A 13,608-nucleotide genomic window follows, 5' to 3' on the forward strand; every position below is an offset into this window, starting at 1 on the left:
GGACAGAAGCAGGTGCGGGGCTGCAACATGCTGACTCATGGCCATTGGCCACACACGGCCTGGAAACAGCGGACGGGAAGGCTCCAGCAGTCCCGGCTGCAGCAGCTAATGAGGAGCTCGGCCCACGGGGCACCCGCCTGGGAGGCCTGCGCGTGCACATGGCTGGGCAGCCCAAGGAGCTGTGTTTGGAATCTGGCTGTTCTGGCTTCTAATCTGACAGTCTGGCTTCCTGCACTTACACCACAGCTCGCCTCGGGCCGTCGCTCCTCCCAGGGTTCTCTGCGTGGACCACGTGCAACCTGATGAACTGCAGCATCACCATTCCTAGGCATCACCAGGCTCGGAAAACCTGGGTCTCCCAGGGGTTGCAGTAGAGAATCTGCAGTGACAGCGGGCTCACCAGGTGATTCTCATGGCCGAGGACTTAGTCCATGGTTCAGGCTGGCCTCAGACTTGCTACAGCAGCCCCAGCTGGCCTTGAACTCAGCTCCTAAGTGCTGAGGTTCCAGGCGTGTACAGCCACCCTTGGCACAGTGCCCAAGTTCTAAGGCCCACCGACTTTTTCAAGCCGAGCACCAGTTTCTGCTTTGTCCAGTGAGTCAGTGGGACCTTCTTTATAGGCAGCCCCAAGGATTAAGCAAGCGGCATAAGTGCTCCTGGCAGAAACAGGGCAGGTGCCCGGACCTGGTGGGTGCGCAGAGACCATGCTTGCTCGAGCTTCTCCACAGCGCTCATGATCTCTTGCCTCTTGTGAAGCACTTTGCAAACACAGCACTTGATTCTCCACGGACCTGAAAGGGAGCTGGGAAGTGTGCCCACGGGCTGGCCAACACACACGCTAAGTCTGCCTCCACCCAGGACAAGGCTGGGCTGCACCGCCAAAGCTACATGGTTTAATGTCTCCTCAGCACTTTTTGTTTTACACAAGGCACTTTGCATATAAAGTCCTCGATCTCTCAGCTATCACGTGAGGCAAGGAACCTGTTGTGCAGCCTGTGTGTGGTGCTCATCTGCACTCCCAGCCCTCCGGGAGGATCACAAATTCAAGCCTAGACTGGTCATTTTAATGACTTAGAGGGTCCTTGTCTTGGAGTAAGGACCAACAAAGGCTGGAGGTGTAGCTCGGCATGAAGGCTGCAGGCTAAGCCTTCAGCCCCCAAAGCCCAGACAGACTCTTGCACGTTTGTGAATGTGTTCGCTCACCTTGTCCAGCTGTCTGTGCAGCTCCAAGGACCTTCCGAGCATGTCATGTTTTTTCTTGTTCTCATTGATGAAGTCGTCACAGAGGTGCCTGAGCTCCGCGCACTTGGGCCTGATGGAGTCCACTGCGTAATGGTGGCTCTGGATGAGCTGGTCCCCGGCCAAGGCGAGCAGCTGTGCCTTCTCCAAGGGCTCCTGCAGAAGGGACACCCGGTCAGGCGTGAGGGGCTGGCATGGGAGCCGGGCATCGGAGGCTGACGAACGCCTGGCGCTGTGTGCTCAGGACCCAGAGGGAGGCTGCGGAGGTGCAGCTGGCCTGGGTCTGAGCTGGGCCCTGCGATGCCCTGGAAGGTGCCTAGGCCAGGCTCACTGAATCTGACTTAGGAAGCCTGATTCCAGCAGTCGCTATGCATGTACTGAGACATCTGAGGAGTTCTGGCCGGCACACCAAGGTCAGTGTTCACAAGCCAAAAGTCACAGCTTAACAGCAACAGAGATAATAACTAAAGTATACAGATCACTAATTATTACAATCCTGCTAAGCTCTAGGGCAGAAAAGCATGGCGTATTATCTCGCCTGTAATGAGACTCTGGATCCACTGTTAATGCAAGGGAAAGGAGGTAAGGCAGACACTTGGCCCTGAGAAGAGCGGGGCGCGGGGGGAGCCGAAGGGGAAGGAGTGCAGACCACTCACTGCGCTTATGGAACCCTTCCTGGGCCCTCGGGTCCTGCCTGCCTTTGGCCCATCTGCTCAGCAACTGGATTTCTCTCCTCTTTCTGCATAAGTCACGTGGTTCTAAGCAAATACGCCACCTTCTCCTGTTTGCAAGCATTCGCTCACTTGCCCATCGCCTGCTACTGAGGCGCTGCCAATTAGGAAGCGCTGTGCTACCTGGTACAGCAGGCAGCCACCGCCCTCATGACACTTACAGGGCAAGAAGAGGTGCCTGTGACACGCAACTACCTACACACAGATTAAACAGCATTTAGACAGAAACAAGTGCTACGGAGAACAAACCACAGAAGGAGGGAAAGGCAGGAATTCCTGTTGCAAGCGTCATTTTAAATGGGATGGTAACCTCAGCTATTAGGGCGGCTGAGGCAGGAGGACTGCATGTTCAAGGCCAGCTGGTCAACTTGGCAAGACTGTGTCTCAAAATAAAAAAATAAATGAAGAGTTCTGGGAATGTGGTTCAGTGGTAGAATATCTGCGGGTTCAATTCCCAGTGTTCTAGTACAAATAAAAATATCTTCTTAAAAAAGAAAAAAGATGATGAGAGGTCTTACTGAAAAGGTGCTTTTCCAGCTGTGCAGAGATGGGTTAACCTAGCAGGCTTGCGGTCACTTTCCCTGAGAAAGACCTGATGGCAGGGAGAGTTCTTTTCTGTACCCAGGGACTCAGATTTGAGGAGGTTTCCCACCATTCCTTATAAAAATAATAAAATACCTCCCTAGGAACTAGGAGGGCAGCTCAGCAGTATAGTACCTGCCTGGCATGTGCAAGGTCCTGGATTCCATCCTAGTCTTACCAAAACAAACAAACAAACAAACAAACAAACAAACAAGTCTCACAGTGCCAAAATGTTTGTGTGAACAATACGGTTTATCCTGAATACTCATTTTTTCTGTCTTCTTGATAGCAGTCTGGAATCCTGGTGTGTGCCAGTGAGACTACCTACCCACATAACAAACCCTCAGTAAAAACTGGGCTTTGAGCCTCTGATGAGCTTCTCTGATAAAAAGCATTTCACGAATGCTATTATAACCCACTGGTGGGTGAATCCTGTCCTGTGGACCCTGCTAGGGAGAACCCTCAGAAGCTTGGGCCTGGTCTCCTCAGAAGGTCAGCCTACATGCTTCTTCCCTCTGTAAATCTCATCAGGCTCCTTCTCCCCATAATAGAGCATACACGGGACTATAACCATACGCTAGGTCCTAGGAGCTGCCCTAGCAAATCTCCAAATCTGAGTACGCTCTCTGGGGCCCGTGACACAGCAGTTAGGAGGTAAGGAAGGGACAAGTCCTCGACCTCTGTGGGCTGGCGTTCGACAAGTCAGAAAGGCTGGAAGGAGGCAGGGGTGGCTGGAGCAGAGGCCACAAGCAGGAAGGAGGGGAAGGCGTGAGGCAGAGGGAAGATGGGGCGGGGCGAGGGCCTGGCCAGTACCCAGGTGACCTCTGCGCTTACTCGTTGTGACACGGACATGCTGGAGGGCTCTGAGGAGGGCAGCTGCCTCCTCGCTTTGAAAGGATGGGCCCAAGCCAGGTCCTGTCCCAGGTAGGTTATCCCCTCCCAGACCCTTCCCCAACTACTGTCCCCGAAGCCACACCGGCAGGCTCACCCAGCCCGCACCTCTCTTTTACTTCGTTTCTTACAGCAGCATTTATCCCTATGAGAAAGTTATCTTCTTTGTGCAACGTGAGTCCCCTCTCCTTTCGACCGACCACCCCACCGGAACGTAAGCTTTACGCCTGCTCTCAGTGGGCGTCCAGGAAACAGCTGAGCAATAGAATGAACCAGTGAACCCGAAGAGGTCTGCTGGGTGGGATCGTATGAAGCTGCGCTGACCCCACAGTCCACATATTTTTATTTTACAATGTATCAGAGAGCAGAGCCTGCAGCCACCTTCGGATCATGCAGAAGACCCAGTCCGCCACACCGGCCCAGTTTCACTTTGTATCGTAAAAATCTGAGGCACCCTGAAGACTCTGTGAAGTCAGCCTTTCCTTCTCTCAAGCCCTGCTGGTTTACGGTTTCAGCAATTTTCAAACCTCTGCCCACCCACCCCGCTCACCCACATCCTTCTTAAGACCTTTGGATTCTGAGCCCAGACACACCCTGTCCTTGTCACTGCCCGCTTTGGTGCTTCCCAGGGGCACAGCTGGTGGTCGGGCTTCCTGTAGGTTCTCTCTGCTCGTTCATTTGGGTGTCTAGCTGATTGCTAGAAAAGCAGTAATGCGGGTGTCCAGGCGTGTCTGCGAGGACAGTGTGGGTGTCACCGAGGGGTGGCGTGGTGGGAGAGACCTGCCCCCAGCAGTAGCACAGTCACTGAGGGGGACCCTCCCACCTGCTGGAGAAGGTGTGGTTTTTGCAGCTTTTGCCACCTGTGGCCATCAGATCTCAGGGCCAGACTGCGGATTCTTCAGTCTTTGAAAACAGATTTGCACCAGGCAGCACTTTCAGGCCTTCGGGCTGCAGCTGGGGTCACATCTGTGACCTCTCTTTCCTGAGGTTTCCACAGCTGGGACCGAGGCAGCCGGCAGATGCCCGCTGTGGGCCGGCTCTGACACTGACCACACAGGCCAATCTCGTAAAACTCCCCCAGATGCTGATTCTGTAGCTCTGTGGACCTGACTTTATTTTATTTATTTATTTTTGCCCCACCCATCCTATCTGAAATAATGTTTTAAGTGCAGCCTTTTACTTATTACTATTTTTTTCTTGGTAGTACCAGGGATCAAACTCAGGCCCTTGTGCTTGCTAGGCAAGCACCGATTCCACTGAGCTATCTCCCCGGCCTAAGGACCTGACTTTAAAAAGCTGCGCTGCAAACTCTGCTCCTGAGACAGAGCAGCACTCCAACACTGCGTCCTGGTCGGTCTCCACCGCGCCAAGCACCAAGGCCTTTCCTGCACACCGAGCTCCTTAGGAATGAGTCTAAGCCTCTGAGCAATGCACAAAACCCTTTTACTGTATTTTTAATCTTTATTTTTGTTAGTAGGTGTTTGTCATTCCTAATATCACATCCATAATGAGGAGTCTGTGCCTGCAAGTTTCCTAATTCTTTTTTCCCTGTTCTCTGCCCCTCCTTTCTACCCTTCTCACTCTCTCTACTTAGAAAATTTCCATTTTTTCCTTCTATTCACTCTTCTTTAAAAATTCCTTCCTCCCCCCACCCTGCTCCCTTCCCACTTGAACATGTTCTTTCTACTTCCCAATATCTATCCTCCATTTTGCTCCTTATTCACCCTTGTGTTTCTTGTACAAGAAAAACCATGTGACATTTACGCTTGTGTGTCTGATTTATTCCACTTAACATCATGGTCTTGAAATGCATCCATTTTCCTATAAGTGACTTAAGTTTATCCTTTTTGTGGCATAATAGTACTCCACTGTGTATAAATGCCACATTTTCTATATCCACTCATCTGCTGATGGACATCTGGGCTGTGTCGAAGGTTTAGCTACTATGAACGTGCTGGTGAATATGGGTGTGCGTGCTTTGTTGTGGCATGTTGCTCTCAACTGTCTTGGGAAGATACCTCGAAGGGAAATATCTGGGCCAAACAGAACCCCTAGTCTAGTGTTCTGAGGAATTTCCACATTGACTGTCACTGTGGCTGTCATTTACACTCCCAACAACGCTGAGGAGAGTTCATTTCCCTCACAGCCTCACCAGCATTTGTTATTGGTTGATTTCTTTTTCTTTATTTTTTTTTTTCCAGTCTTTTTGGAAACAGGATCTCACTATGCAGTTCAGGCTGGCCTTGAGCTCACTTTATAGCCCAGGCTGGTCTTGAACTTACAACGATCCTCCTGCCTCAGCCTCCTGAGTAATGGGACTACAGGTGTGTGCTACCACGTCTGGTTGGCTGATTTCTTGTTGATAGCCATTCTTTGTGGAGTGAAATGGGATCTCAGTGCTATTTTAATTTGCATTTCTTAAATGACCAGTGATGTTGAACAGTTTTCCATACATTTATTTGGAATGTGTACCTCTTTGTCTGAGACGTATTTGTTCATTTCAGATGCCCGTTTTGGGTTAGGTCTTTAAATTGGGGGGACATGATTTTTTAAGTTCTTCTATTCTTGATATTAGTCCTCTGTCTGAGGAGTAGCTGGAAAATTTTTTTTTTCCATTCTGTGAATTGTCTCTTCACTCAGTGCTTTCTTCTGGTGTGCAAAAGCTTTTTAATTTGATGTGATCCCATTTGTTGATTTTTGTGCTATTTCCTGTGTAATTGGTGTTTAATTAGTTAATTACTTTAGGTATCATAGGGCTGGCCAGATAGCTCAGTGGACTAAAGCACCTGCTTAGACAGAGTGCGGCAGCTGCGGTTTCATCCCTGGCATGCTGTGCCAGCCCTGCCCTGGGGTGTGCTGAGACAGTGATAGAGACTGGGCGTGGCGGCCTATGCCTGCCATCCCACCACTTGGGAGGCTGAGCACAGGAGAAGTCTTTTTTTGTTTGTTTGTTTTTCTTGGCTGTCTCAGGATGCCTTAAGAGCAGGTCTGGTAAGGCATGAGGATCTGGGGATCCAACCACAGCATCCTGAGCCTGACTGCTTTGCTTAAGCAGGCACTTAAACCACTGAGCTAATGGGCAGGCCCCCAGGAGACTCACTATGAGTCCAATCTATGTGGTGAGACCCTGCAGACCCTGTACTAAACCAAAAAAAATTATTTAGGCATCAGAACTCGAACAGGACCTTGTGCTTGCCAGGCAGGCACTTACGTCACTGAGCTAGCTCTCCAGCCCTGATGTTTAATTTATAGTCTTGGCCTACACCTCTGTCTCTAAGAGTTTTACCTATTCTATCTTCCAGCAGAGCAAGTGCTTCTGTTTTCACATTTAGATCTTTTTTCTTGTATTTTAGGGAAGGCTCTACAGGGTCTACAGTGTGTTCAGGGTCCGATCAGTGTTAGATCGGACTAGTAGTGATCTGCCTGTCTACAGCCTCCCAAGAGCTAGGATTACAAGCATGTGCCACCATGCCCAGTCTCAATTGCCCTCTCAGGCTCCTCTGGGGGCAGGGCCAACATGGCAGCCCTGGGGATTGAACTCCTGGCCCCTGTGCCTGCTTGCTGGCGCTTTAATCTGCTGAGCTATTTGGCCAGTTCTTCAATATTTAGATCTCTGATCCATTTCAATTCTAGTTTAGTGCATGGTGAGAGCTATGGGGCTAGGTTCAAGCTTCAGCATGTGGAAAGCCAGTTTTCCCACTGCCATGTATTAAAGAAGCCACCTGTCTTCCAACGCAGGTGTTTGGCCCCTTTGTCAAAGAGAAGGTAGCTTGAAGTTGTGTCTGCGTATTCTTTTCTGTTCCACCAATCCTCAGATCTGTCTTCTGCTAACATCATGCTGTGTCCTGCTTGCAGCCTGCAACGCCTCCCATGACCTCTTCCCCCTCCACTTCCCTCTTCTCCGCCCTCTGCCACAGTCCTGCTTAGGGCCCACCTGTCATTCCCCAGTATCCCAGCAGCTCCTGGCTGCCATGCTGTCTCCATATGTTGCCTCTGCCTGGAAGTCTCCATTCCTCCCTTCTCCCTCTCCTGCAACCCTTCCTGCTCCTGTACTTCTCCGGAGCTAGCTTCCTGTACATCGCTTTCACTTTGCCTTCTCCAGGGAACCGTCTGGGGTGGGGGGGCGGCACCATTTGATTTTGCGCCCCTCCGCTGTGTTCCCACAACATGCTTCTCTTCCTCAGCCACACCACTCACTGCACTGTCTTCTCTTAGCCATTGACTACGCTCCACCACACAGCTGTGTGCGCAAGACTTAAGTCCACTCCTGGCACCATTTAAAATAGGACAGGGCGTGTGCTAGGTGCTCATGCATGATTGTTCTGCAAAACAAGAAGAAATAATGATATGGGAACAAAATGACACAAAAGGACCCCGGGGTGAATACTCAGTGCTCTTGTCCTGAGAAAAGGTCCTGTCACCACCTGGAGACTCCTAGCGTGTAGGGAAGGCTACAACAGTAACACTCGGGCTATGATTTACAAATGTTTGCTCAGAACTCAGAGCACACTGACTTGGAAGGAGATCGAGAAATACTTGCAGAATGAAGAGTGATGACAGATTCTAGAAGGGTTCAACCTCCACAGCTGGAGCCTAGGAGACATTGTGGAGCCCGGAATCCACCCTCCCACCTCTGCCACAGTTATGGCAATAGTCAGCATTGACACTGATCATTTCACTCCCCACCACAAGCCCGTTGACACAGGGACTGTTTTACAAAAGAGAAATGAAGGAACAAGGCCTGAGGTAGTGGGCAGGAAAGGAAAGAGCCAGGTTTCTAGTGTAGACAGCCTGCCTCAAGAATCCGCCTCTGACCAACAGACACAGAGAAAAATGGCGACACTGGTCCTGGAAATGCTTAGAGTCCTCCTCAGTTTGCTTAGGCGGGTCTGACTTTGATTAAATACTGAAGCATCAAAGCTTGGCAAGGAAGTCTCTGCTAACATTTTCCCCTTCGGTCCAGCTGCCTATTTTATTAATAATAGCACAGGTTTCCGGCTCCAGTGACAGATGGAGTGGGCCGCAGCGGACCTGAGGGGACAATCTGCAGGGATCACTGAGCATCTACCCCAGTCAGCCACTGGACAGCTGGGAGACCACGCTCACGGAAATGAGTAGGTAAGTCCTGGGCACCGACTAAACCCCAGGCTCTTGCGAAGTCCTTAAAAATATAACTAATTTAATCTTTGCAGGGACCCTGCAAATATTAAATATTTCTTATTAGCATGTGCTTGTAGTACACAACGATTGTATTTGTTGTGAGTTTGCTCTTGTACATAACCCATCTTAACTTTTTGTCCCCTTGTCTTTCTATCCCTTCCTGTTCCCTCCAGCACTAGGCCCTCTTTCCAATCTGCAAAACCTTATTTCCACTTTTTTTCTCCCGGGGATCGAACTCAGGACTTTGCGCTTGCCAGGCAGGTGCTTATGTCACTGAGCTACCTCTCTGGCCCTCTATTTACACTTTTTGCTTCAATTCTCACTCTTTTTAAATCCTCTTGGCAAATAAATAAATAAATAAATAAAATAAAATCCCCTTTGCCTTTCCTTTCTCTCCCCTCTCTTGTTCCTTTTCTAATTTGGAAAAGACCTTCCCAACTTACTATCATCTTTGATTTTGCTCTTTTTTTACATTTTGGGTTTCTCATACAAAACCATGACATATTTAAATTTGGGGTGTCTGATGGATTTCATTTAATATCATCTCAAGGTGCCTCCTGGACAAACACACTGCCAACATCATGTTAAACGGGGAGAAAAAAGCTTTTCTCTAAAATCAGGAACAAGACAAGGTTCTATGCTACCCCCATTCCTGTTTAATACAGTCCTTGGAATAGTAGCAACAGCAGTCAGGCAAGAGAAAGAAATACAGAACATATGCATAGAAAAGGAGGCAGTTGTAGGATAAATTATCTAAAAGCTGAGGGTAGGGGCCTGGGAGATGGCTCAGTAGAAGAAGCACTTGCCTGGCAAGTGCAAGGGCCTGAGTTCAATCCCTGGTTCTGAAAAAAAAAAAAAAAAAAAAAGCTGAGGGTGCTGTATTCAGAAAGGCTGAGAAATTGGCTGGGGTTGCACAGCAGATTGTTGTTAGTGGCCAGAACCGAGTCCAGCTTAAATGACCCCCAAACCTGTGTGTTTGTCACCCCATCCACCTGTGCTCCCCACAAGGGCTGTAGTGATGGTCACATGGCTATGACCATGAAGTCCTTTTGCTGCCAACCATGAGTTTTTACTATAAACCTCCAAATCACAGCTTGTTTTTCAGTTCATGCAGCTCCTGCCCAAGATAGATAGTTAACAAAACCCTCAAAGAAATAATAATAAAGAAAAGGCTGGACTCATGGTTCTGACTATGGGGACTTTTTCAGATGCTGAAAATAACAGCAGATTAGGTAGGCAAGTAACACGCGAGTTGGAAATTTTTAGTGTAACAAGAGCCGATTCTCCCCTCTCCTCTTGCTGAGACAGGCAGGACGACAGTGTCTACATGGAAGAAAATAGTAAGGAAGAGGGTGATGCTGCTGCACCCCAGAACCCCCAGGGAATGGCCCAGGAAGGAGCATAGGTGTGAGAGGAAGGCTGGATGAAGCAAGGAGGGCAGAGGTAAGAGGAGGGTGAGGAGCCCAGCGGCGCTTCTTGTATAGGCTGGGCACTTCCCTGTGGGTGTGACAATTTTACTCACAGACTACAAGCTGCCACCCTCCAGCCAGGGGACTCATCCTCAGGAGGTTCATACCCTGGATTCTGTGCTGTCTCGGGCACAGTGGCACTGGGGGAGGGGGAGCTGCGGCTAGACTCCACTTGGGTCCCCCTACCCTGTCCTGGTCTAGTTCCTACCAGCCTACTGCCAACTCTCAGCTTGCAAATTCTGCTTCTGTAGAAGACTACCACTGAAGCTGTTGCCTTTCAGAATCAGGAAGAAGGATCTGCTGACAGCTAACCCTCAGCACGGAGCAAGACAACAGGCTCACTTCACATGCGCAGGAGTCTGGCTAGTGAGCTGGTGCAGAGGTTACCGTGAGGATGGTGTCACTATAACAAGAGAAAGCTGGTGACAAGCCAGAATCAGCCTGTGGCTGCGTGGGATAGAAGTGGACATCTGAGGGCTGAGAACAGGACGAACCTCAAGCAGATAGTTGATGAGTTGGTAGACGCCATCTTGTTCCTTTAGCACTTCACAGGACCGAAGAAAGGCTAGCCAAGCCCCTAACACCTGAAAGACACTCCTCTTAGAAATTTGACAGAAGACATACTGTGAAAGACTCCAGTTATAACTCTGGTTTTCCCAAAAGCAGAGGAATAGACATATTGTATATAGTAGAATGAAGGCTTTAGAAATAGGTAAGTGAGGAGCAGGCCTGAACTCCACAGATCACCCAGCTTGCTCAAGCCTGGGCCTTGAGCATTGCCTGTCCCACGACAGTAGGCCTCATCCTTACCTCTGGGCAGCCATTTTGAAGGCATGTATCAAGGGTCACAAGTCTAAGGAGCAAAGTCATGCTTAAAGTATGGCCAGGCTGGGAAGAAGAGAGTCTTTGGATACAGTCATGCAGATCCATCACCACTACTTGGAAAACAGCCTAGAGCACCACGCTGTCTATGGCTTCCTGTTCCACGGAGAACAAAACACAGACACTCCTTGCCAAAGGCCTTGCGGCCCAACACGACGCCTCAGCTCCTGCCCAGCTCTCTCAGGTCATTTCCTCCTGGCTCACTGCGCTCCAGCAACACCCTGCAGCCTACCACTCCACCCTATCGTAGACCTCTGCACGAGGAGCTTCCTCAGCCTTCTCCCTCCTCTCCAAAGCTTGGCCACTTCAGAGATCAAAGGTGGTCCGAGGTCACCTTCTCAGAGGCCTTTCCTGACCACCCCAACTAGCATAGCCTCCAGTAACCTTCTATTATACCCTGTCTTTCCTTTCTGTCACTTGTCACTGTCCTATGTTGGTATTTGTTTACTTGTGTTTTAATTCTTCCGTCGGTGTCTGCAGTACACTATGTTCCCACTCCTTGTGTGGAGCAGGCACACACACACAACACACCTCCATTTCTGTTTCACTCCTTTTAACCTTGCCTTCCTTCCCTCCCTCCATCTCCTGGACCCTTCTCATTTGATAAAGATCTATCTCCTTACTTCCACTATCTATCTTTTATTGTGCTCTTTATAATTTGGGCTGCTTCCATAGAAAGAACCCAGGAGGTATTTATTTAAGCGTGTGCTTAGCAATTAACTTTCTCCCACAGATGGGAAACCACAAGGGCAGGGCCTCGACTCGTTCTCCACTGTACCCACCGAGCCCAGGACAAGTGGGACCTGCCAAGCAATGGGCACACTCCTGGAGGTCAGCAACCACCTCCATATACGTAGGAAGGCCTTCTTATGGATGAGGCATAACTTCTTAATATGTACATTATAGAACCACAGATACATGGTGTCCATATTTCATTGTGAGTTCCCTTAAAGAAGCTACTACATAAAATTGGATCCACGTGTTCTGGAGACGCTGTGACACACAGTCATCACATGCATGAGCTTTGATTTCTTTACTGCCTGCTACATGCTTCTGGTGACTTGCAGCAAAAGTGGTCAGCTGTCGGGTGACCCCAGGAAGGGCAGGACGGGAGTCCTGGGGAGGACATGGGTGTGCAGGTGGCTCCCTCTCTTTAAGCACGCAGAGGAGCTGCTCCTGCTGAACGCAGCATTGGTTTCGGTGCCTTTGGGGGCCTCTGTCTCTGAAATCAGTGCATGTCACTCAAATGGGAATTTTTTATTCTTGTTAAGATGCAGTTTCTGGTCCCTAGAGAGAGCCTGAATTCTATGTATTTAATAAGCCTTTCCCCAGATGGTGTGCATCCCCAGGAGACAGAGGGGCACCCTGTGAGGCGCGAATCTCTCAGACTGCAGAATCGGCCTCTGTGAAAGAAGCCCTTGGTGTGGTGCAGAGAGGAAGTACTACTCACAGGAGAGTGGTCCCCAGGAGAAAGCAGCTTAGAAAAGCTGACGGAGGAAAAGCAGAACGGGACTTCCCTGGAAAGAGATGACTCACTGGCCTTAGCTGGTAAGAAACTAAAGCTGTGAGAACTTAAAATAAAATCCCTTCTGAGCATGGAGCGGCGCGAAGCTCTAGGAAGCGGCTTAATGCTGGTGAGAGAGTTGGGCGCACATAGTCCTCTGCAAGTCTCCTCTCTGCGACTCTTGGGGCAGGGGCGAGGGGACAGCTTCGACCCAGAGCGCCCACGTGGCCCGACTTCCATCTAAGGTCCTACTCTGGCTATTGTTGGCTTTTGTAGTTTCCCCTTTAAACTTTCCCCTCCTTATTACCGACTCCCCCCGCACATCGGGCGCCACAGGGCAGCCCTGGCAGGAGCTGACTGGTGCTGACAGGCGAGGGGTGCGTGCCCTGCGGCCTCCGCACTTGGCTGCTGAGCCCAGGAGGAGCGGGGCTGGCCCAAGGCTCTCTCGTGCCTGGGCCTCTGCCCTCCACTGTGTCCGGCAGCTCATGACAACTCTGTGCTATTGGGTATTATTCAGTGTGACTCCTCAGAGGTGTTAACATGCCTGTATCCTCGGGGACCTCATGGTGAGGTGACTGAGATGATTGCACATGACCTGTCGTCCTCCACAGCGACCTCCTGCCAGTGCTGTGGCAGCTTGGGACTTGTTCACTGGTTTCAGGAAGGGTGACAAGCACCACAGTGAGCACCAAGCATGTTGTTGAGTCACAGGGTGTCGACACCCACAAGTTCTAGCTTGTGGATTGAGTACCAAACAACCGACAGGCCCAGGGACAAACCCTTGGCATGCAAATGCACCAGCACCACAGTCGACTGGCTCCGAAGCAGTCACTTGCCAAGGCCTAACTAGAAAAAGAACAAACCTGGCCTTTGTCCTCCAGCTGTCTGTGCTCCTTAAGAAGCTGCTCCACGTGTACCACGCTGTCTCCGATGGCTGTCAACTCTGCTTGCTCTTCCAGCAGATGGTCCAAGGTGAGCTTCACCTACGAGACATGTTAGAACCCTTGTCAGCCGCAGGTGCCCAACTATGAGGACAGGCTGGGTGTGCCCCGGAAAACTCGAAACTCCATCTGGGATCAGGACTCGTGTGTGTCCACATATTTCCTTCCTTCCTTCCTTCCTTCCTTCCTTCCTTCCTTCCTTCCTTCCT

At 50.2% G+C, this 13,608-nt stretch overlaps 1 protein-coding gene across 1 annotated transcript in view; it reads right to left on the reverse strand.

Moving 5' to 3' along the window:
* The window catches only part of Mcf2l2 (MCF.2 cell line derived transforming sequence-like 2), a 196,619-nt gene that overhangs the window by 128,178 nt on the left and 54,833 nt on the right, over positions 1-13,608 (reverse strand). The window contains exon 9 of the mRNA XM_023700648.1: positions 13,322-13,441. Coding sequence (XP_023556416.1) covers positions 13,322-13,441 — 120 coding nt within the window. The remainder of the gene's footprint in view (positions 1-13,321; positions 13,442-13,608) is intronic.

This window comes from Octodon degus, unplaced genomic scaffold, assembly GCF_000260255.1.
Source record: "Octodon degus isolate 3935 unplaced genomic scaffold, OctDeg1.0 scaffold00126, whole genome shotgun sequence".
NCBI classification, from domain to species: Eukaryota; Metazoa; Chordata; class Mammalia; order Rodentia; family Octodontidae; genus Octodon; species Octodon degus.